Source organism: Cydia fagiglandana, chromosome 13, assembly GCF_963556715.1.
Source record: "Cydia fagiglandana chromosome 13, ilCydFagi1.1, whole genome shotgun sequence".
NCBI classification, from domain to species: domain Eukaryota; kingdom Metazoa; phylum Arthropoda; class Insecta; order Lepidoptera; family Tortricidae; genus Cydia; species Cydia fagiglandana.
In genome coordinates, this window is record NC_085944.1 from 2,475,064 (window position 1) to 2,500,248 (window position 25,185).

The following is a 25,185-nucleotide window of genomic DNA, read 5'->3' on the forward strand; positions in this document are numbered from 1 at the left end:
TTCCGTACCCAAAGGGTAAAACGGGACCCTATTACTAAAACTTCGCTGTCCGTCCGTCCGTCCGTCCGCCTGTCTGTCACCAGGCTGTATCTCACGAACCGTGATAGCTAGACAGTTGAAATTTTCACAGATGATGTATTTCTGTTGCCGCTATAACAACAAATACTATGACAAATATAATGATTTTTGACCAAAGTTAAGCAACGTCGGGCGGGGTCAGTACTTGGATGGGTGACCGTTTTTTATTTGCCGTTTTTTTGCATTATGGTACGGAACCCTTCGTGCGCGAGTCCGACTCGCACTTGCCCGGTTTTTTTAGAATACAGATGGTGCGGAAAATTTCCAATAAGTCGAAAGTTCTCTGTAATTTTAGATTTTTTTAACAAGATACAAAGAAAACTTAAAAAATAATCAATTCCCGTACAAATATGTGACAAATTTAAAGCCTGGCCAGGAGTATACGATCACGCGCCATGTTGCGGAATTTCACTGGAACTTTTTCATACTATACTGAACTTCCAATCGAATTCGCAATCAGTAGTTTTAAAAGACAGCAAGTGCAAAACTAAGGTTAGAACAACAAGTCCAAGATAAAAATGCAATTAGGTAAGAATAGCGATTTATAGATAGTGTACGTGATTCATACTCACGCTATCAAACATCTAGAGTTATCCAGCGAGCGTTATCAGCATTGTTTACAAATAAACAACGTTATCGCCGCGTGAATGGCGACTCGCCACATTACAATGTTACACCGTCCGCCATTGGCCGCGCGCCAATCCTAGCTCTCTCCGAGCGAAGTTGGCCGCACGCCAGCGCCACCGAGCGCAAACAGTCGCCACCCGTCCTCCAACCGGCCAGCATCTAATTAGAAAAAAATATAAATAAAAGAAAAAATAAAAACATGATTTCCCGCCTAAATACCGGATAGATTAAAAATATGGACGATGGTAAATAAGTTTCGTGTGTGCATGAGTTTTTGACGGTGTTGCGCGGATATGTGGTATGTTTTCGATGTGTTGCGTATTTAGTTTTTTTCGGTGTGTGTTTTTTAATAGTTTCTACGCAAAGTTGCTCGTTATGTAATTGTGTTTGTGATTGTTTATAAGCTATACGCGTAGCCGTGTAGTTATCGATGTACGTGTTAATTCGTTGTTCGCCAGTTATCGCCTCCACGTGGAAGACAAAGGGCTTTATTACTTTCATTTACGTACAACAGCCCATTATAGATGTGACGATGTTTTGTGACGACATATGAACTTGGGGATAGGCTAAAAACGGAACGGAAACAGGAAGAAAGTTTTGTTTTTAATCTATGAATTTTAAAATGTTAACTTAGAAGTAGAATCAAAGACAAATATTGATATCATGAAATTACTAGGAACAATAATGATAGATTTTAGTCTCTAAGACCTCTAAGTACGAAAACAAGAGCGGCTATGCTGACACACAATCCTCCAAATACAAATGTATTTTGATCTCCAATAAACATACGTTTATGACACTATAACGTTAATTATATTAACCTCAATCTGAAATCACTCGCTGCGCTCCAAATCTAGATGTAAACAAGTGCATTGACTTGTAGTAAACCGCCCAGAGTAAATAAATACACGACAAGTAACACGCATTATGACGTCACTCAAGTAATGAGTCACTTGTTTTTTTCGACTGTACTCAATTCTTCATTTTATCGATTCAGATATCTAATTATAACGAAGTAGGACGTTGCAAATCGACTACTGCTTCTAATTTTTTTCTTTTAAATTTAAACTTTATTTGATGTATTTAAGGTTGTATTTTCAATAGCAAAGCTACAAACATGGCAGGCCGATATGTTGTGTTCGTTGCCATGGCGACCTTCTTGTAAACAACACGTGCTTTATGAATGATGCATGTGAGGTTAGAAGTCGTAAAATTGAATAACTACTTCAATTATACTGTTTACCGTGAACCCTATTGCAACGATATAAGGTCTACTTTTAGGTATTGCGTTTTGCCTTTGGAAATAAAGCAATTATCTGCGTTCTCTACTAAATAAATCATTAATACGTCGTATAGGTACTAACAGGTACTTCGAAGTTTTAATGTGAAGACGCGTCTTATTCCCACGTACAGTTTATTGATAATAAGAATTCGTCTTGACCGAACTTGAACCCTACGTGGGTTGTAATACGCCTAACAGTCGAGTACCTGTTATTTATGTATTAGGGATGCATGCATATTCAGTGTTTTTAGTGTTCCGTACAAAACTTTGTTTACGGAACACTTATGGGATCACTTCGGTCTTGCAAATCAGTTAAATACGTTTTTCTCAGAGACCGTTTGACATAGATACCTAAAATTTGGAACAGTTATAGCAATTACCACCACTCATATTGTAAATAAGTCAAAACTGCTTATTTCTTATTAAAGGGGGAAATTTAGGGGGTTGAGAGGGGTAGGCTGAAATTTTTTTCATTTGTAAGAATCGTGTGGGGTACCATTAGAAAGCTTGCAAAAAATTGAGTCGATGAACTGATTTTGACTTCATTTTAGACTGCAATAGTTTCGTCAAAAAATGCATTTAAAGTTGCAAGTTTTCATACAAAAACTTTCACCTCTGTCCTGGCGATTTTCGCGAAAACTATAGCTAACAGGCAGCTGACCAGTCAATACCCAACTTAAAGAAGCATGGAGACGGCGGGAAAATTATCAGCTTAACTTTATCTTTATTAGTTTTTCAACTGCAGCTTGACCTTTGGTTGCTTAGGGCTAGCTAACTGATGCTTACACTGGTCAATTCATATTAGGCGAGAAACATCCTAAGTTAAAACTTTGGCATTGAAATTTATGACTTATGTCTTTGACACAAAGTTTAATTCTGCTTGCTTATTTTTGTGGGATATTTAATTTTATCTCAATAGCCTACTATAAGTATGAGAGAGATCTACAAAATACGACCTTATTATATTGCAAATAAGTTTCAATTTCGCACGGGCTTTCCAACCAATGGACTAGGCATCTCACGAATCTGAAAAATTCAAATTAAGAATTCCGTTCTTGACTGTCGTTGTGTTTTTTTTTTCCACAATAGGACACATAGAGTTAGTAAGGCGTATAGAGATAATAAAGTCATTTAATATTTATGAACAGCTTTGGCCTCATGTATAGATTTTATTGAGAGTATCTGATTCGTCGAAACAATATACACAATATACCTTTTCATTAAGTACCATTACATTTCTGTATCAATTGTATAATTATAATAACTATTAATTATATTCAGTACTTATGTATATTTTTGAACGGATCGGTGAGCAACAAGATTCAGGGCTATAACCGCGAAAATAGAAGTTCGCAAATTGCGAGCATTTTTCTCTGTCACTCTAATTACGCCTTCATTGGAGTAAAAGAGAAAGATCCCCGCAAATTGCGAATTTCGGTTTTCGCGGTAGCCCCTCAGTCCTGTTACGAGAAAATAATTTTGGAAGGCATTAATAGTACGTATATGACAGTTAAATATCACAGTTTTTAGAAACAAAGGTAAAATTGACGAAATATTTAAAGTAAGCCGATCTTGTTTTTTAGCAGTTCTAAATAATATTAAAGTCTATATATATGGCATAGAACTAGAAACAAAATCAAATAAAATATAATAATGAGTTCTAAATTCAAATTGAAGGAGGAACGATATTAATTTTTGCGACACGATTTTAGAATCGCGCTGTAATATATCGCCATAGATTTATAAGGCGTAGATTCCTAGTTCGTACACCCCCAGTGAAGCCATTTGAAGTGCGACGTCACGTGTCACGTCACACTCGTATCATCGTATTCGAACGGCCCTCGCAGTACTCAAAGTCAAATCGGTATGTGTACACCTCCCGTTTAAAATTCAAAAACTACAGGAAAGATGGTTGTTTGTACAGTGAATGGGTGTCACAACACATCATATAATAAAAACAAACCGCCTGATATTGCATTTCACGCGTAAGTATCGAGATTAATGTGATATTTTTACATAATCGTAAATACAAAAATCCAAATTTTCGTCAGCCGCCATTTCTTCTAAATGTTGCCAGTGTAGTGAATATTTTTTCCTCCAAATGGGACATGGCGTCTACATTCTAAAATAAATACGCTCAATTAAATTTCATTGTATAATTATAGAAAATTATAATTAAGCTAATTATTTAGGTAAGTATTTACTTTTTTCTTATTTTTATTTTGTGTCATGTTCGTTTCAGTTTTCTGACTGATCGGAATGACGCAATATGGAAACATTGGAAATGGACTAAACACAGTCGAATATGCTCTGTCCTATTTAAATTTATTCTTATTATTTTATGCACATTTGTTAAATAAATAAAAATAGTAAAAACTTATCAGCTATTTATTTAATCCTTATTTCACAAAGTACAGAAATGCAACAAATCCCGAAATAAACAAAAAGCTTTTGCTACAAAACCGAATCTACACACTTCCAAATTATTAATAACCAAGTGTGGATGGTGTTATAATTCCTCTACTTTGAGAGAAGTAAATGAATACTGGCAACATATTTTGTATATATGTGTGTGTTTGCTGAGCGTAAAACACGAGCGTTCCACGCACACATCGATCGTGTTTCGGCTTCACTTTTGGCAGGTTAGCCGTATGGGGACTATCTGTCTATGCGTTATTAGTTTAAGGGTCTCCCCTGATATATCGACGCGCATTCGGCAAAAGCCGATAGGAAAAAGCTTTATGTCCACGCAATAAGAGCGAAAAAGTCGTCGTTCGGCTCGGCTCGCATCGGCCGGCGCCTGCCGACGCGTCGACGGCTTTTTCGCTCTTATTGCGTGGACATAAAGCTTTTTCCTATCGGCTTTGCCGAATGCGCGTCGATATATCAGGGGAGACCCTAAGTATATCGCAGAAAATTCACTGCGCGCACTGCGATGAAAAAGTCGACGATTTGTTCATTCTCAACATGGATTTCGTACCAGTCGCTTGTCATGAAACGTGATGCGTTGCTGTATGACTTTGAGCATTTATAACACAAAGGTGATCCCCGTCTATTTCCATAATTAAATGGTCAACATCTAGCGTCTCATTTTGAGACTCCATTGGAGATGCAGGTGCCGAGATGTTGGGGTTTGGAGAGCGAAATGCCGACTGAGGTCCGGCCGGGGTGCGATTTTATTATCATAGTGCGCGCGGGGCCATACAACTCCGCATGCTGCAATCACTTTGCGACAATCGCGGAAAAATGTGACAAATCACAATTTTAAAATCGCTGCAATTTTTTTGTCGCATATGCGCGCACTAACATATAAACACATACGTTGCATTTCTGCGACAAAATTATCGCAGGACAAAATATCGTGGTGCGCGCTTGGCCTTACTCTAAATTATTATAATACATCAAGCATTCGCGAGATGCTCGACTTCGGTATTCAAACACAAAGCAATAGTACAAGAATCTAACTAAATGCAAAGGCCGAAGGAGCGATTCGAAGATCCGAAGCGTCCGACAGACGCGCGCCTCCCGTAACTTTTCCAAGTATTTTTAAGTACAAGTGTCTAAGTCGCAAGATCCAAAGGCTGAAGTCGCATTGGGCCGAAAGCCCGAAGCATCCAGGAGGTCAGTTCTAAACACAGGTAATTAATACAAGTGTCTAAATGCGAAGGCCGGAGGCCGAGCTCCGCGTAGGGCCGAAGGCCCGAAGCCTGCAAGATGTCAGTGGTTAAACACAGAACTGACAGCCTGGACGCTTCGGGCCTTCGGTCCTACGCGGAGCTCGGCCTTCGGCCTTCGCATTTAGATACTTATACTATTGTTCTGTGTTTAAGTACTAACATCCTGGACGCTTCGGGCCTTCGGCCCTACGCGGAGCTCGGCCTTCGGCTTCCGCTTTTAGACACTTGTACTATTGTTCTGCGTTAAAGCACTGACATCCTGGACGCTTCGGGCCTTCGGGCTACGCGGAGGTCGGCCTTTGGCCTTCATATTTAGACACTTGTACTATTGCTCTGTGCTAAAGCGATGACATTTTGCTAAAGCTCGGCCTTCGGCCTTCGCACTTAGACACTTTGTACTATTGTTCTGTGTGTGTAGTTGAATACGGTATCCTAAAAACAGGCAAACAACCCCTGTAAAATGTAACGATGCGAGCAGTACGGCTACCATCAGTTTGGCATTGACATAAACGCTACCGTGGGCGTGAACGTAATTTACTTTCTATGCATCTCGCTCGTACTGACATATTAGTGCGAAAGAGATATACCTATAGGAAGTAAATTACGTTCACGATATCGTTTATGTCAATGCCAAACTGATGGTAGCCGTACGGAACACTAAATGCCTCGAGCTATCTCGGACTTGGCCAAATTTTTTTAATGTGAATTAAGTACCAGAACATTTTAGTAGATGCTGCATACTTATTTTTTACATCTAAGTGAATAGGTTTTTTGTGTAGTTGAAATTACCTGAGATGAACTTATTAACATATCTTTGTACTATTATTTCTTTGGTTTTATAACTCAAAAAATATTTTTTTAACAATATAATTTACCAGGTTTTGGGATTTGGTTAATTTACTTGATTTCAAATAATTTCAACTAAGTTCATATCGTCAGGTGACAAGCAAAAGTTGCTAATTACTAAAAAAATGTAAACAAAAATCGACCTTCTTTTCGTACTGATATTGTACTTAGTGACTTTTGCTTGTCACCCGACGATATATGGAAGATGAGGTCAGAAGAACAAGGGCTACATTTTTTCTGTTTTGATTAGCAAATGCGCCCGAGTCTTCTTTGCTCACTACCTCTTTGTAATCTATTACTAAAGATGGATATGTGATACTACTTAAAGCTGTGTTCAAAGTTAAACAAGATAGATTTCGGATAAAGTTCGCAAGTTCCAGCATATCTACTTGTATGAGTTAAATTTCATTCAAATCCTGCTAATTGTAAGGTTATAATTATAAAATGAAAGAAGATTGTGGAATTTTAAACGCTAATATTTTTTTTAAATTGAATGGCTATTATCAAATTTAGCACGACACTGATGTAGTAACATCTATCAGTCGATCGTGATATATATGATTTTCCAGCACCCGTTGGGGTGGTACAAAAAACTTTTTTTTTTCCGACGGGGCACCCCCTTATTTTGTTACACTTATTATGCTATGTAGTAAAATTCACCAAGTTTCGTAACTTTATCTCCACTACAAGGGGGTGCTCAACCACTTCAAAATTTTGTATGTTGTATGACGGTCTAGCTTGTTTGGTTTTTTCCCATACAAACGTGAACCACGAACCACCTTAGCACCCATGTCAACGATTTATATGTGTAGTCCGTTCCGCAATTATATCGAACACGTGTATGACAAATCACATACTAGTTATCACGAAATAATCTACATCGATTCGCCATACACATGTTTTATAAAATAAGTTTGTACAAATAAACCGTTAGTTTAAATCGTTCTCGTGTGTCAGGCGTCAATTGCGATTGCGACCTTAGTGCGAGTGCTCTGTTAAAGTTTCTATTTCTCGCGCGCGACATATACTACTCGCCTCTTTCTAATTAATACAGATAACGATGGGTAGTCTATCTCGCGCGCTAGGTTCTGTCGCAGCGCATTCTTGTTATGGCCGATGGAAGAAAAGACCAATAGTAATTGGTATTAGGTGTTTAGATTTCTGTATCTGATGTGACGTGTGTGTGTGTGTTGCAGAACTAGTGGAGAACGGCCCCCTCCCCGCGCCGCACCCCGCGCAGCCCGCGCCCGCGCCGCCGCCACCGGTCAGTACACTTATTACCTTCCACACTCATATTGCCACCATACAACCAGAAAGAGACGTGACAAGCTTCTCCCTCCAGGATACCCATAACGACCACTCTTTACTGGCATTATTTTAAATAATCTTAACCATGTATTTCTGTTTTTACCTGTTGCACCTTCAAGAAAGTGGAATGGAAATTGTTGTTCTTTGGTTATAACTGGTAATCTTATATTTGAGGAACTACAATTAGTTCTATCCTGAGTCTTGTAGTTTGTAGAAAACTGTTACCATGCAATCAATGTAGCGGAATCTAAGAAAGGGTGGTAAACCATGTGTAAACTGTAAAATTATGCTTAGTATGCCGTCAACCCTCTCCAGTCGACATCGTCATCGATCGTCGAATATCGAGCAGAAACCAGACTAATTCCAATAAGGCCAAGGTTCCCTGGTCTGGGTTGGAATGCCAAACGGCAGTCGCTTTGGTTTAAAGTAGTGTTTGCGCCAATTCTTGGCATTATTTTGCCAAACAAACCCAAATTTTCCAAGTGAACCGTGGCACAGAATAAATAATAGTACTAGGTACAGTAGAGTCACTCTCTAATAAAACGCGTCTGTTACGATCAGGACAGATATGGCCGCTAGGTGGCGACAGCGCCACGCGCGGCTTATGGGTAGCCACCAAAATTGGTGTGGAACGGATGTACGTGTTGCAAAGCGACGAAACCGCGGAGTGAGCCACGCTTGACCGTGGAAAAATATCCGGGACAACGCTAGGAAGATGAGATGATACAATGAAACTCAGTATTTTAACAATTCATATTATTTTACAGACGTCAAAGAGTTCCATTGCGCCCGCGCCCAGCGTTCCCACGGAGCCCGCCGTGTCCCCTCTCACCGTCAACGGTCCCCTCCACCACCACCCACACACGCCGCAACACACAGTCAATAAGTAAGTTATATACTAACTTACCCCCTTAAGGCCTGTGCACACCGGCTGCATGTGCGTGACGTGCACGTTCGCGTGCGGCGTTGTAGTATAAAGATCCTTGTGAGAGATGGCACACCGCTTGCGTGACGTGTGCATGCGCGGCTCCAACATTTTAGCTCACGCACACGCGCACGTCACGCACACGCAAGCCGGTGTGGCTCGGCCTTTATTCATAAACGTATACCATCATACCAATACGTCGGAAAGGGACAAACGATTATTAGCGGCTTGTCAACTTTAGTAAACGTTCATGAATAAGGTTAATGACGATTGCCTAAGGGTGGTATTCCACCTGTCCAATTTCTTTGTCCAATGTGCATTGCGTCTCACTCTCTCATTAAGCAAAATGTGAGACGCTAATACACAATGGACCAAGATATTGGACAGATGAAATACCACCCTGAACTATACTAACACGTTAAAGAATCTCAATAATGACCGAGCGATCGCGAAGCGTCTTTGTTTCAGCTTGGGTACAAATGTTTTCGTATGTCTGTTCGCGGCTGAAGAGGTTGATACATGGTCATATATCTAAGGACGGGCCTTACGGGCAATAGGAATGGGGCCAGTACAGCGGTGTCACGCACAATTGTGCATTCTTAACGCCACAACGCGATTGGTTGATGAGTTCGCATCACGCGCGCGATTGGTCGCAACTAGTTACGTTAGTGACACCGCTGAACTAGCACCATTTTTGCACCCGTAAGGCTCGTCGTTAGATATATGTATGTCAATGGGCTGATAGAGGAACCTTACAGTTCATTTTTTTTAGCATTATAAATTAGGTAAACAATCTTGATGTGTCTTTTAATTGAAAAACACATTTTAAAAATAAGTTACGGCAAATGAGTCGCTTAACTTCAAACTCGGGTAAATCCATCTGTCAGATTATGCGATTTTGGTATTAGGAAAAGGTAATATGGTAGATATTTGCTTAGAGGGTCGAATGGATTTACCCCAGTTTGAAGTTAAGCGACACAAATATGTAACAATTATGAATCTAATACGATCATTTATATTCTTCTGCTTTCATAAGTAATGGTTTTTGATTTTTAAAAGGCGTTTTTCAATTAAAAGACATGTCAAGATTGCTTACCTTCTTGCAAGTTCTTTCTAATGCTGTAATAGGTTGTATTTGTCAACAGATTCTCGTGAAACTTTGTATAAATAGTGTAAATGTTTCCAGTGGGCGAGGTGAGGCGACAACGCCGCTACTGGCCGGCGCGGGCGGCACCGCGTCGCTCAAGAGCATGGCACAGGAGGCGGTACAGCGTGCGGGGCTAACCACACAAGGACAAGTAAGCCTTACTAATATACACACAGCTGCAAACTAAAAAATGCGCGTTTTCCCAGAGATAAGGCCTAGCTAGATCGATTTTTATCGCCCCCGAAAACTTCCATACAGCAAATTTCATCGAAATCGAGAGCCGTTTCCGAGATCCCCGATATATATATATATATATGCTGCTGCTGTGAATGTTCACAGCAGTCATTCGCTCAAATTTATCTCGTACTGTACGAGTACGCGTGTAAGTACGAGATAAATCGGCATGTTATAGTCACTGTTCTGATAAAGTCACACATATTAACAAAAGTGCGGCCCGCGTCAACTACCATAACTACTATGTGGCCCTTGGCTGCTAAAAGGTTGCCGACCGCTGGTTTATAATATCCCCTAAGGTCGTACTACGTCACATCAAGCAATGGTATATGTATACTTGCAGAGCGTGCGGCGAGGCGCGGCGCTGGCGCAGGCGCACATCCCACCGCTACTCGGGGTCGCGCCGCTCGGCCCGCTACCTCTCAACTCGGTAACTACACATCTCTCTATCGACTCATCGTCATGAGAGGGCCTACCGCGAACCACGTTCGACGTGTTGCCTCCTTGTCACACTTACGTACGAATTTACAAGTGCGACAGAGAGGCAACACATCGAACGTGGTTTGTGGTAGGCCCTCTGGTCATGGACGGTTTCGACCATGACTTAGTCGCTTTCAGGTGACAGACGTAGCTTATTTTAGCAGTGAATGTAGGGAGGGCATTGTAGGACCACAATCATTGCAAGTTAGCATCCCTCCAACAATATTTTTAGTAATAATAAATGGTCGAAAAAGAAACTTAACAAATTTTTGCCGTATTCCAGGAGCACCAGCTACAGTTCCAGATGATGGAGGCGTCGTTCTACCACATGCCGCACCCCAGCGACTCGGAGCGAGCGCGACACTACCTGCCCCGCAACATCTGCCAGACTCCACAGTACTACAACCAGGTGTGTGTTTAGGCCGAGTTAACCCTTTGACCGCCAAACGTTAACCGACGCGCGCGGCTACAGCAAAATATCAATCTTAGCGCATTCCGACAAGGTTCACAATGACGCGCCGGGTAGGGTAGGCGTGGCGTTGAAAGGATTGAGCACACAATGAGATAACACTATGCTCAAAAGCCCTCAAATGCTTTAAATATTTGCCTGTTCCTTACTCATTATCTTCTCTAGGTATAAAAGCCTCCCCCTTATAACCGCTGTTATATTTCGTTGTCAATCTATTACTTTATGAACAGATACATTTTCAAATAGAAAAAGAGAACAGATACTTTTTGAAATTGAAACAGCGAATATCAGCTGCTCCTTTAACACACAAGCTGGCGAAATAACACTATATTTAATCGCATGTTGTTGGGCACGCGTAGTAAATAGAGTCTGTGCGAAAAGAGAAGAGAGAGGATGTATGGGGCCCAACTGAATGTATTGGGCCCCATACATCCTACGACTCTTCTCTTTTCGCTACGACTTTTTTTTCGAACAGACTAACAGGCAGAAAAGTGCACGACTAACAAAGAAGAATTCTGTTTCTGCAATCGCCTCCAAGTTCTGCCAAATTTTGACTTAAGATTCTGAAATTCTTCGAAAAACTTACTATAACCTTATGTTAACATTGCAGGTGGTAGTCCCGCACTCAGACAGCGTGGAGTTCTTCCAGCGACTATCGACAGAGACTTTATTCTTCGTGTTCTACTACATGGAGGGCAGCAAGGCGCAGTACCTGGCCGCCAAGGCGCTCAAGAAGCAGAGCTGGCGCTTCCACACCAAGTACATGATGTGGTTCCAGCGGCACGAGGAGCCCAAGCTCATCAACGAGGAGTACGAGCAGGTACGTACATGTACGACATGTCTGCGCCGGGGTCCCTTTGTTTCCCATAAAGTTTTAAGTCATAATGTATTGTTTGTCATATTATCGTTAGTCATAAAACTGAAACCATTAATTTTTCAGGATTTTCGTAAGGATATTCTATAGATAGGATAGGTTAGGTTAGGTTTGTTTTGTGGCAATCCTGAAAAGTTACGCGTTTCTGAGAAAAACCAATTATGACTAACGAAAATTCGGACAAACAATACATTATGACTTAAAACTATTTGGGAAACAATAGAGACCCGTCTGCGCCACTCCTGGCGACTGTCAGAGACAGCTGAACGGCCAGAGCTGGTCCACACCAAGTACACGATGTGATTCCAGCGGCACGAGGAGCCGAAGCTCATCAACGAGGAGTACGAGCAGGTACGTACATGTACGACATGTCTGCGCCACTCCTGGCGACTGTCGGAGACAGCTGAAGGACCAGAGCCGGTCCACAGCAAGGGCCGGGCCAGAGCCCCAAGCTCATCAACGAGGAGTATAAATCGCTTAGCGCCACTTGCACCAACCCACTAACCCGGGATTAACCGGTTAAACCGTAAACCCAGTGGCAAATTGTATTGGTAACCATGGTAACTCCAGGTTTAACTGGTTAACCCCGGGTTAGTGAATGGTGCAACTGGCCCTTAACCCTTCAACTAACGCGCGCAGTTACAGCCCAATATCACCCTTCCCACATTCCGGCAAGGTTCACAATGACGCGCCACGCACGATAGGAGTTTCATTTCATTCGATTTTAAAACAGTACAGTTCTATTTTCTAATACCATTGATTTCAATTTGATAGCCTATATTTATTTATTTTACCGCTATCGCTGATATAAACTCATTGAACGGCTAACCTGTATTAAATTCATTTCTTTAGAAAATAATAATTACACATGTTTTTTTAAAGCCTCCCAAAAATATTGGATGCCTCTTTTCCGACCTCTTTTTTACAAAATTATAAAATGTAATATAATACGTTCCAGGGCACGTACATCTACTTCGACTACGAGAAGTGGGGCCAGCGCAAGAAGGAGGGCTTCACGTTCGAATACAAGTACTTAGAGGACCGAGACCTGAACTGAGCCCTCGAGGTGTGCGACAGAGACAGTAGCGCAACAACCCGTGTCTAGTGCAATGGTGCAGGAGTCTAACTCCACAGAACGGTCGGTTCGGTTCGTTCCTAGTTTCAATTTGCAACTTTTTATGGACACTAAAAAGTTAAAGTAACATTTGAAATAGTCACAATCACTGACGATGCTAGCGTCGCCGTATCGCGGATTCCGTTGCGTCAGTATTTTTTATATTTCTCAGTAGAGTAAGTTAAGTATTTCTGTGATGAATTTTCCAATAATGAAAAAAAAAAGATGGTAATGTCTGATTTTTTAATTAAGTAAACGTTGAATCGATCTGTTGTAAAATAACTTTGCACGCTGGCAGTTTGTATTATTGTTGTACACGGTTTTTTGTATCGAATTTGCATGTGAACGAAGTAAGCGAAAGATATCATGTGATGCAACTAGCTTCCGCCGTTGGTCGGTTATTATAGATAACAATGTGATATTGATATAGGGACCCCGGGCTCGCAGCGCTGCCTCTGCGACATGGCTCCTCCACTAGACTCGCGACTAAACATGTTATTGTAGTCTTCAGTTCCGAGCTCCACGCCTAGCCGTGATAAGCCAAATGACGTATTCGGTTTTCACAGCTACGAAAAAAAGGTTATAAAATAGTTTTATAGCCTTTTTGGCCGAGCTCAAACATTTAGACATCAAAATTAGAGAAACGCTAGGTGAATTATGTTGTCTAGGCTACCTTTAGATTGAGTACCTAACTCGACCCGCTCAGTGGGACCCGTATGTATAGTTATAGAACATCCGTAGTATAATGAGGCCCATGTCGCACCCGCAGCGCCGCGGCATCACCGAGCAACTAAATAATATGCTAGTCGTAGTATTCAACAACAGTGTGCCTATTTAGGTAAGTCAGTTATAACCTGCCGCAGAGCCCGGGGTGTTTGATTTATTAACTTGTGTATAGTCGCCTAGGGGAGGCGAGGCTCGACCGCGTGTCGGCCTCGCGCCGCTCGAGCGGCAAAGCTGGCTTTGCGACCGCGCGGTGTCTCCTCCCTACTGTCAGGCGGTGCCATCCACTAAAGATATCGTGTATCGAGTTTTTTTACATTACGAGGCGAAATTTTATACTATCGGCGAAAAAACGTATGAAATTTAACATTCCAACGTTTATGTAAAAAGCACCCAGTCGACTGGCGCGTTCAGAAACCAATTTACTTTTCACCTTGAGTACGTTTTTTGTACTGCTCGGGAAAGCTTTCTGAACGTTCCGTACGTGACGCTACGCGAGTCAGCACGCGTGGATGGCGCCGCGCTGACGGCTCCGACACAGCAATAACGGCCGCGCGGCCGCCTAGCTGTAAGACATCCAGTGTGATTCATTACATAGAAATAATACACTTTTTCACCGCCCATTGTGAAATTTAATAAAAAGAAACTATGTGATTTGTACATTTAATTTTAATTAGTGCATTTAAATTGAACAAAAGTATATAAATTGTGTAAGAGCATTGTATGTAAATCACTGCCACGATTGTATTATATTCGGATAATTAGAATTATCGTCGGTTTAATTTGTACTTATTTATTTGTGATAAATTATTTGTATGCGTCAGTTACTCGGGGGGGTGGGGGTGGGGGGTGAGACAGTGTATTATTGTCGAGTGCCGGCCGCGAGCCTCGTCGTCGACCGTACACCTGACCGCTGTACGTACGGGGGTCTCCCAGAATTGTTGCACTTGCCTTGCGCGAACATTGAAGCCTTCCGTCTCGTTCCGTGTGAGTTGTGTGAGGGTGGTTGTTGCGCGGAGCTGCGCCGGACCGGACCGGACCGGACCCGGACCGGATCCCGCCGGACCGGACCGGACGGCGGCGAGCGGACGCAGCGCGCGATCTCGTTTATTCCGTGCGTGATGTTGATAGTTTTCACTTTTGTAAAAAGTCTATCGTGAGAGCAGTTGAAAATGTGGTAAATAATAATTTAAAAAATTATCTGTACAGTTCTATTTGTATAGAAATAATAAATAACGATTAAAAAAATTTAAAACAATGTTGTGATTTCTTCTTAACGGTTAAGTTAAGTGCGCGGGCGTCGTTTACAGGCGCGGCGCTTTTAGGCATTTCTTTTCTTATTTATTTTTTTATTGAAAGAGATGACTGTTTATTTTGTAGAATAAACTGTAAGAAACCATTTTAACATTTTGTTTGCTTGAGAATCTCTCTGATTCCCGAATCGTCTTCGTCAACAATTACTTTATGACTAACTGATCGCCTAGCTGTGGTCCTCTATTTGAATTATTTGCTTTGACGAGACATTTTCATTGTATTTTTTTTCTGGTTGATTTTACCTAAAAATTTTCACGCTGAAGTAGTCTTATTACGTGATATTGAACCCTAAAGCTAATATATACAATGCAGCAACTATCATATAAAATTCCTTTTTATCTACATTTTTGTAATATGTATACAAAATTCTCTATAATTATCAATATTAATAATTTAGAACACTAGAAATTACTCTTTGCAATAATTATACACCGTGTTTCTTTTGATTTCCGTTAATTTCAAGGGTGCATTCCTGAGCTTACATCAAGTAACTTTCACAAAGACACCGATGTTCTAATTAAGTCCATTTCGGAGATAATCAATAATTTATTTTTTTCCTATAATACCTCTACAAGCGTCTACACTTGCCTTAGGGCCGGTTTACATATTGATTAGTGTTTAGAATGAGTTCATACATTTGCTACTAAACTTAAGTACAATCTCGGTCGACTGATGTATGAAATGACATTCATATGTCACAGATTTCAATTGTTTGGTTGAGTTAAATGTAATGCCCGTGTTACAACAACGCTATATGCTACATTTAATTACTTTTTAAACAAAAAAAAAACAAAAAAAATTTTTTTTTCGAAAATTAACTATGCCATTTAGTTATCTTAAACGTACTTAACGATACCCCGAAGTTAACGGAATTCAATAAAAACACGGTGTATATTCACCAGTAACTGGCCATGTTAGTAATTGGCCACCCTAAACTAAAAATGAATTCTATTCACCTATAAACAGAATTCATTTTACGCTACGTCTTACGTAGGCGAACAACGCGCGAACGCGGCGCGGCGCGGCGCGGCGAAATCAATCCTTTGATGCCCATAGAAGTGTCCTACGTAAGCGATCTCGTTGCGAACGCGGTGCGGCGCGATTTGCACGCGAATGTCAGGCGGCGCGGCGCGGCGCGGCGCGGCGGCGGCCGCTTTCGCCGCGCCGCGCCGCGCCGCGTTCGCGCGTTGTTCGCCTACGTAAGACGTAGCGTTAGTATAAGGCGGCTAGTTATTGAAGGCTGGCCAGTTATTGAAACCTTATACTAAAATTAATTATGTATATAGGTGAATAAAATTATTTTTTTGTTTAGGGTGGCCAGTTAATCGCGAATTACCCTATTATAACATGTAGCCCTGATAAGCTTTGCTGGGGCATTCTTCGGATAAAAGTGGTAAGTATAAAAAGATCTACGGATAAAAATCAGTTGGTGTACCAGGGGGCCGATTTTTGAATTTCAATCGCTCGATTTCGTCACTCGAATATTGGTGGAAAACGGCGAAATGCTAATTTTTGAAATACGAGCGATCGGAATTTGGAAACTATTGGTATTGACCACTCGATTTCAATTCTATTAGTAGAATTTAAATGCCTAGTAGTGGAGATATTATTTAATGAAATAAACGAAATTGAGTGGTCGAAATTCAAAAATCGGCCCCCTGATCTTTTTACAATACAATACAAATGCGTTTATTTCATTACTTTTTACATAAGTTCTTAGGTATAGTGTATAAGGGGTTTTTGCAGTGTCGCTGTTTTAGGATATATTACCAGTGGCGGATTTGCAGTCTTTGCCGCCCTAGGCCCCAAGCCTTGTAGCCGCCCCTTTCTCAGCATCAGCACCCATCATATTGACTACATTTAGATCAGGCAACGGAAATATATATATTATAGAGGGAAATGCTTGGGACACATTTTTTACTTAGTAACTTTTTTGGACTCGTTAGGAGGTAAACATATCAAAGTTGGGGGGTTTGGTTTGAAGGTCACATTTTTCGGTTTTTCGCTTATTATATCTTAGAAACTATACGTCCTTGTGACATGATCATAGGAACATAGGTTTTATGAAAAAAATAAGCAAATACTTATTCATTTTAAGTGACAGTTTTACCAATAACATTGACTTTCATGTACCTACAAAAACATTAAAAACTATTTTCTTGAATAACTGCTAAACTATTTTTCACGCCACTGTTCGGAAATGTGGCAATAGATGGTCTAAAACCAAGCTGGAAAGTAGGCAATAGCTGTAGCACCTGAACTACCACTACTACAATGTTTCATTGTTAAGTTGCTAACACACTATCGCACCGCACCAAGGTCATTGTGGGACGCACCCATAAGTAAGAGGGAGAAAGAGATATCGCTTTCTCCCTCTTACTTATGGGTGCGTCCCACAATGACCTTGGTGCGGTGCGATAGTGTGTTAGCAACTTTATCATGGGAGCCACTAATGTACAACCAAATAATGCTCAACCCAAGAATGTACAGCCCAATAATAGGCGTCCATGGTGGACGCGTATTATTGGGCTGTACATTCCTGGGTTGAGCATTCTCGGTCCGCGCAATATTGGTCCGGGGCGATAATACGAAGCCACTCTTTTCACAGGGCAATAATGTACGACCCCATAATTCGCGTCCAATAATTTGAGTCCCTTGGCTTTCAATTATTGGGCTGCGCATTATTGGTACAGGTCGAGAAAGCCCGACCCAATAATGTACGACCCAATAATAGGAAGCCAAAAACCAGAGAGATTCTTTTTTTTAAGGGAGCTGTCAAAATTAGTAGGGACGTTCTGACATTAGCTCTTGACAATTTAAAAATAATCGGTTTTTTCTAGTGCCATCTTTCAGTGACATTGACAGTATTGTATTGACACTTGTTGGTTTACAAATACCGAGTCCGGTTAATACACGACCAAATAATGTACAGCCCAATAATAGGCGTCCACTTTTTTGGATGCGTATTATTGGGTTGTACACTACTGCCCTGTTCAAAGAGTGGCTTCGTATTATTGGCACGGACCGAGCTTGTACAGCCTGATAACGCTCAACCCAATAATACACGACCCAATAATACGAATCCATTTAGTGGACGCCGAATATTGGTCGCATATTATTGGCCCGTACCGATAATGTTCGACCCGGGATTGCTCAACCCAAGAATGTACAGCCCAATAATTGGCGTCCACTTTTCGCTCCACACCACAGACTATAAATATTTGACACATAGAGTGATATTCTAGGGATGGGGCGACGATTTTTAAGTTTACGATTCAGTAATGTTGCCATGCGCAAAAAATAAGCAGATAATGGTAAGGTTAAGTAGCTAACATATTATCGCACCGCACCGCGATCTTGGTGCGTCGCGCCCATAAGTAAGAGCGAGAAAGAGATATATTTTTCTTCAGCCCGCTCCAGACTATGCGCGTGAATCGCGGGCGAAGCCGCGAACGCGAGTGTGGAGTCGATTTCGCTGTCTGCGAACATCGACGCCACACTTGCGTTCGCGGCTTCGCGCCGCAATTCGCGCACGAGTGTGGAGGGGGCTTTCCAGACGGAAACAATTGTTCGATCCATGAAATGTATACTTGGTCAAGCAGATCTGGTCAGTAGAAAAAGGCGGCAAATTTGAAAAATTTAGGCGCGTAGGGATCTCTTCCCATAGAAAATTTGAATTTCGCGCCTTTTTTTATTGATAAGATTTGCAAACCAGCTATAATTAGAATAGAATGACAGAGAAAGGTGCCTGCAATTTGCACGCACCGCGACCCTTCGCACCGGTAAGTGAGGGCGAGAAAAAGATATCTGTTTCTCGCTCTCATTCATGAGTGCGACGCACCAGGGTCGCGGTGCGGTGCGATAGTGTGTTAGCTACTTTAAATGAGTATAGTTTTCCTGGTTCTTAGGCCCCGTTCGCACGACAGCTTTTTCAACGCGCGTTAAAAAAAGCGTTTGAATGACACAAATGGATAACCATTTATGTATTCACACGACAACTGTGACGCTTTTATTCAGTGTTGTTGGATTTTAGACTTTAAGCTTTGGTCGTTAAGTCGAATTTAGAGTGCGACCAGATTCAAGCGCTTTTTTAACGCGCGTTGAAAAAGCTGTCGTGCGAATGGGGGCTTACTGACTGTCAAATTGGTTTGACCAGAGATACATATGTTTGACGAACTATAATTAAGTCTTCGTCACACAGGCGCGTTTTACGGGTGGCGCGCGAGCGGGGCGTGAGCGTTTTATATGTAAAGTAGCTATAGGTGGTCAAGCAAATCTTGTCAGTAAAAAAAGGCGTGAAATTAAAATTTTCTATGGGACGATATCCCTTCGCGCCTACATTTTTCCAATTTGCCGCCTTTTTCTACTAACAAAGAAAAGAGATATACGTTTCTCGCTCTCACTTATGGGTGCGACACTCCAAGGTCACGGTGCGGTGCGATAGTCTGTTAAGCCCCCCATTCACACTCTACCTTGTAGTTCGCCTCGTAATCCGCCTCGTTGGGTAGGATCGTGTATGGGGGTTGCGGACTACGAGCCGTCCTACAAACTCAAGTAGGATGCCATAGTACTGGTGATGGACGGCAAAACAGAGGGCCTACCGCGAACCACGTTCGACGTGTTGCCCCTCCGTCGCGCGTGTAAATTCGTACGTAAGTGTGACAGGGCAGGGGTGCTGCCTAGCACGTCCAACGTGGTTCGCGGTAGGCCCTTAGTACCGTGTGTAAGCTATTTCTTGCTCCGTAGTCCTGTGAGGCGGACTACAAAGTAGGATGGTGTGTGAGCTATATCTTACACCGTAGTCCTGCAAGGCGGACGACAAGGTAGGAGTGTGAATGAGGGGCTTTAGTTACGCGGCGCGCCCCGCTCACGCGCCGCCCGGAAAACGCGCCTGTGTGACGAAGCCTTTACAGAGAATTCTTATTAATAGTTTTTAACAGAAGTAGACCGTTGGATCTGACCTAAGTTTCTGAGTTACACACTCTCTTTTTGTATTATTTAACGAAGACTTCCTTATTCCTTCGGGACTGATCGAATCGGTCGATTTGATCAGTAATGAAATTGGCGTCAATCTCCAATTTTAGATTTATGGTGATATTAGAGCCCTCTTAATTGAATAAACGGGTATGTCCTTAAACCACGTCCAAGACCACCGGTGGACAGGCAGCAGCGTCCCTCAAATTCGGTGTACTCGACTGCGATCGCCAACCCGCCTGCCAAGCGTGGCGATTATGGCATTCACCCCCCAAAAAAGGGGGAGGCCTATGTTCAGCAGTGGACGTCTTATGGCTGAGATGACGATGATGATGATGATGAAATTGAATAAATGCCCCAGAACGAAAATACTAACCTCACAAATTGGTATTCTTGCGTCGGTCATTATCGGTGGTTGAATTCGGTGAGCCAAATTGGTATTTGCGTCCGCACCTCCTGATTCGATCGGGCAATTGAATCAGATTGGCGAAAAATGGACTAATCTGTGGCCTATTTTATAAAGCTACAAGTTACAATTTACAAGCGGAAGTCTCTTTCTAACTCTATGTGTTAGAACGAGACTTCCGCTTGTAAATTGTAACTTGTAGCTTTATAAAATAGGCCACTGGATATGCCTTTAATTGACAAGAGTTTAAAGGATATCATACAAATACGACGGAATTAAAATAAAAGGTAACTTGCGTATACTGTTGTGTATTGCTATTGAATATAGTTCGTTTTTTTTAGCATTAGAAAGAACTCCACAGAAGCAAGCGTGCAGTCTTTATCGGGCTCTTTAATTGTTAATAATTATTGAATTATCTAATGTAGCATGGTCAATACATATAATTTACTTCAAATTATTACCGCTGAAAGTGCCGGATTTGGAACCAGAAGCTTACTTCTGCGAAGTTCTTTCTAATGCTAAAAAAAACGGACTATAGCTTGGATTGCTCATGATAAAATTAATCTTGATTGAATTTCTTTCAGATCAAAAATCAAGCCTCAACATCGCAATCCCTCAACTCAAAAAAAAGATTCCGATTGTTGACGCCAGAGATATAATTATTTCCAAAAAGCGTGCACAAATAACAGATGCACGTGAAATATTAGCTGAACTAGCTCACAGATTAATAATATGTGTCTACAGATTAGTATAGCCGCCCGTCATACTTTTTTTTTCTATTTATTTTTAGAGCTTGTCACTGAGGTGAACATGTCGCTCCATAAAAAACTACAAATTTATACATTCTTACAACTAACTTATTCTATATACTAAAGCCTTTCGTACAAGCTGCAATAGCATCCGACGAAGGAGCAGCCAGGACACTATTGCAGCCCCCAACATAGCATTATGGCTTACGCCCGTCATACTGGGTCATACTGAACAACTTTTTCTATCGGACCAACCCCGAAATCCCAAAAAAAATATTGGCCTTCCCATAGAAAACGTCGACATCCACTCGATCAAAATGTATGAAACGGCCAAAAAAGCTTAAGTGATTACGAAGTTGGTCCCATTATAAATGTCATAACTGAAAAATTTGAATTTGATTAGCCTAGTAGCCAATCAGGTAGCGGTGATTGCTAAAGGGGCTTATACATAGAACACGGACCTAATGTAAAGCGCCCTCCAGACTATGCGCGTGAATCGCGGGCGAAGCCGCGAACGCGAGTGTGGAGTCTAGTTCGCTGATATGCGAAATCGACTCCAGACTCGGCTTCGCGCCGCGATTCGCGCACGAGTGTGGAGCGGGCTTAACGATGCATTTTTAGAGCCGTAACACACTACCGCACCGCACCAAGGTCATTGTGGGATGCACCCATAAGTAAGAGGGAGAAAGAGATATCGCTTTCTCCCTTTTACTTATGGGTGCGTCCCACAATGACCTTGGTGCGGTGCGATAGTGTGTTAGCTACTTTACAAATCGGTCGTTAAGCCCCCTCCAGACTATGCGCGTGAATCGCGGGCGAAGCCGCGAACGCAAGTGTGGCGTCGATTTCGCAGATTGTTCACGCCTTCGCGCCTTGTTCTCCGTTTTTTGTCGGTATTTCGGCCCGCGTCAAAGGAGACGCGAAGCGCGAACTTGCAAGACTCCACATTACACACTATTTTGGCTCTTCTGTGGCAAGATAATTATACGAGTATTATGATTATATTATATTAAGCAGCTATATTTTACGGTTTCACAAGAAAACAAAATGGAAAAACAGCTAAATCACGTATGATGCCATGGATAACTAACAGTTAAACTCGATCAGCTGATGCTTTTCCGCCATCTTGCCGCAAACCAAACTGCGAAATCACCGTGAAGTGTGCGAGTGTGGAGTCATACGTCAACTTCGCGATATGTTCGCTCCGCGACGTCGCGGCGCGATTCACGCACGTAGTCTGGAGGGGGCTTTACAGCCGGTCGCAGCGACGGACTCTAAGCCCCCATTCGCACGAGAGCTTTTTCAACGCGCGTTAAAAAGCGCTTGAATCTGTCCGCACTCTAAATTCGATTTAATGACCAAGGCTTAGGTAAGTCGAAAATCTAACAACGCGTGATAAAAGACCGTAGTTCTGTAGAAAGCGACCAACTTTTTATATTTGTCAAAGTGACTTACACCCTAACTCAGTAGCTCTGGTCTCTTTCTGCATTGATAAAAAAATTGAGTTGGTCGTTTTCTGCATAACTACGGTCATTATTTAGCGCCACCGCTGTCGTGTGAATAAATACACATGTATCTATTGGTGTCATTCAAACGCTTTTTTAACGCGCGTTGTAAAAGCGCCCGTGGGAATGGGGGCTAAAGGCGTATCCTGACCAGATCCTGACTAGTAAATTTTTCGCCAATCTGATTAAATTGCCCAATCGAATCAGGAGGTGCGGATGCAAACACCAACTTGGTTCGCCGAATTCAACCGCCGATATTGACCGATATTACCGATAAAATGAGGTGCGGACGGTTGAATACCAATTTGTGAGGACTGACGCCACACTGTGGGCTGAAATTAGGCTGTCATTGACATAGAAACCGAAGTTATTTTTATGTTTTCTTGATTGAAATCGGTTTTGCTAGGCATTAGTAACCTATGAATTTTAGACGATTAGGTATGAAAGTTGTGGAATGAGAATTACGAATTAAAAAAAAAATCGGGGGCACTCCTGGGGGCCGATTTTTTAAATTCGACTACTCGATTTCGTGTATTAAATTTCGTTCAATAATATCTCTACTACTAGGCATTTAAATTCTACTAATAGAATTGAAAACGAGTGGTCAATACCACTCGATTCCCAATTTCTATCGCTAGTATTTCAAAAATTAGCATTTCGCCGTTTTCCACCGATTTCCGAACGATCGAACGATCGAATTTCAAAAATCGGCCCCCTGGAGTGCCGACAGAAGTGAAAACTCAATGACTAGTCCAAAATGTCTGCAGCACTACCTATGTATAATTGACCCATCCTCCTTACTATTGAAAAACTTTAGTTCCGAAATTGCTGGCTAGTGAGCTTAAATTTGTAGCGTTAATTGTTTAAAATTCGAATAGAAATTGTAAAGTTACCTTGCAGACCTCGCATCTAAATATATTTGGTCATGATATTCTGAGTTTTCACTTTTATTAGCGATTTTATCAAGATGCAGCTTTATTGAATTATATTTGAATAAAGTTAGAATGTAACTGAGATTCTCGTATTTTAGCCCGTACAAGATTAGAACATTGAGCTTTATTGCTTAAATAATATAAAAGTTCCAGTTTTAAATAATTCACCTGATTATGATACGTTATGACCTGGTTATGACTAAAGTTCTTTGGTGAATAACATTGTGCGTGACACATGACGTCAGCCGTCGTCGTCGTCGTTACGCGTTATGTGTTACGCTGTATCGAGTTTTCATTTTTTCCCCACCTCAAAAAGTGCTCAGCGCCGCTAAAGAAGTTTTCACTTCAAAAAAATGTATGGAGCAGGAACAAAAAATCATTATTACTTAGCCAAGAAACAAAACAAACCGTAATATCTTCGCAGGTGGTTATACTACGAATTATTTGTGATTTTTTGGCATACTACATATTATTATATCCGTCACGGGTGCGGCTTTTTTTTAAATCATTAATTGTTTCTATGGGAAAAGCACAAAAACCAAAGTCAACATAATATATATTAAGATTTTTTTTGACTGAAATGGGTCTTGCCCAGTATGTTTATGCTAAGTTGTAAGTTTCAGACGATTTGAGTCGAAAATACTAGTTATGATTTTTTTTCAAACAAAATGTATTTAGCCGGTACAAAAAAACAAAATATCTCACAACAGTTGACTTTGGTTTTCGTGCTTTTTCCATAGAAACAATTAATGTTTTTTTTTAAAAAGCTGCACCCGTGACGGATATATGTAATATGCCAAAAAATCACAAATAATTCGTAGTATAACCATCTGCGAGAATATTACGGTTTGTTTTGCGGTTCTTGAGTAGGTACTTAATAATGATTTCTTGTTTCTGCACCATACATTTTTTTGAAAAAAATTCGTAACTCGACAATTTTCATTCCAAAGCGTGTAAAATTCATAGAGTCGGACCAAAAAAAGTCTGTAGCGGATTTGATAGCCCACGCAGTGCAAGTGTCATTTAAACGTCATAATTTCATAGAAGTTTGACGTTTAAAATAACACTTTCACTGCGTGGGCTATCAAATCCGCTGCAGACTTGTATAGTACGATAGCTGCCTTTTAGGACAGTAAAAAAAAAAGTGGTCGGCCAAATCCTGTGTTGGCAGGTTAATGTGTCCGACCAATTTTGTGGTACCACGTAAGAGCTACAATTTACCTCATCGAAAAATAGAATGAAACAAACGGATTATAATAGATAAAATAAGCCTGTTGACTTATGGCTTAGTCGGCCTCACCTTAGCCGGGCAGTTTTTGCAGTCCGACCACATTTATAAAGAATAATAATTTCTTTATTGAAAATATGGTTTCTTCGCAGCTTGAACTTAACTTAATAATGCTAACTGAAAAAAGTCATAAGTAAATGAGTCCATGGAGGTCTTAGAGGGCTTTAAAAAAAAAGAAAACATTCAGTTCAAATTTTATTCATAAATCTATCTACTTAATATCTAAATAACGT

General features: G+C 41.2%; 1 protein-coding gene across 1 annotated transcript in view; it reads left to right on the forward strand.

Moving 5' to 3' along the window:
* Positions 1-15,189, forward strand: part of LOC134669987 (CCR4-NOT transcription complex subunit 3) — a 33,890-nt gene extending 18,701 nt beyond the window's left edge. Inside the window, exons 9-15 of the mRNA XM_063527631.1 lie at positions 7,707-7,774; positions 8,586-8,704; positions 9,930-10,041; positions 10,468-10,554; positions 10,888-11,013; positions 11,684-11,893; positions 12,906-15,189. Coding sequence (XP_063383701.1) covers positions 7,707-7,774; positions 8,586-8,704; positions 9,930-10,041; positions 10,468-10,554; positions 10,888-11,013; positions 11,684-11,893; positions 12,906-13,004 — 821 coding nt within the window. The 3' untranslated portion in view covers positions 13,005-15,189. The remainder of the gene's footprint in view (positions 1-7,706; positions 7,775-8,585; positions 8,705-9,929; positions 10,042-10,467; positions 10,555-10,887; positions 11,014-11,683; positions 11,894-12,905) is intronic.
* Positions 15,190-25,185: the final 9,996 nt, after the last annotated feature.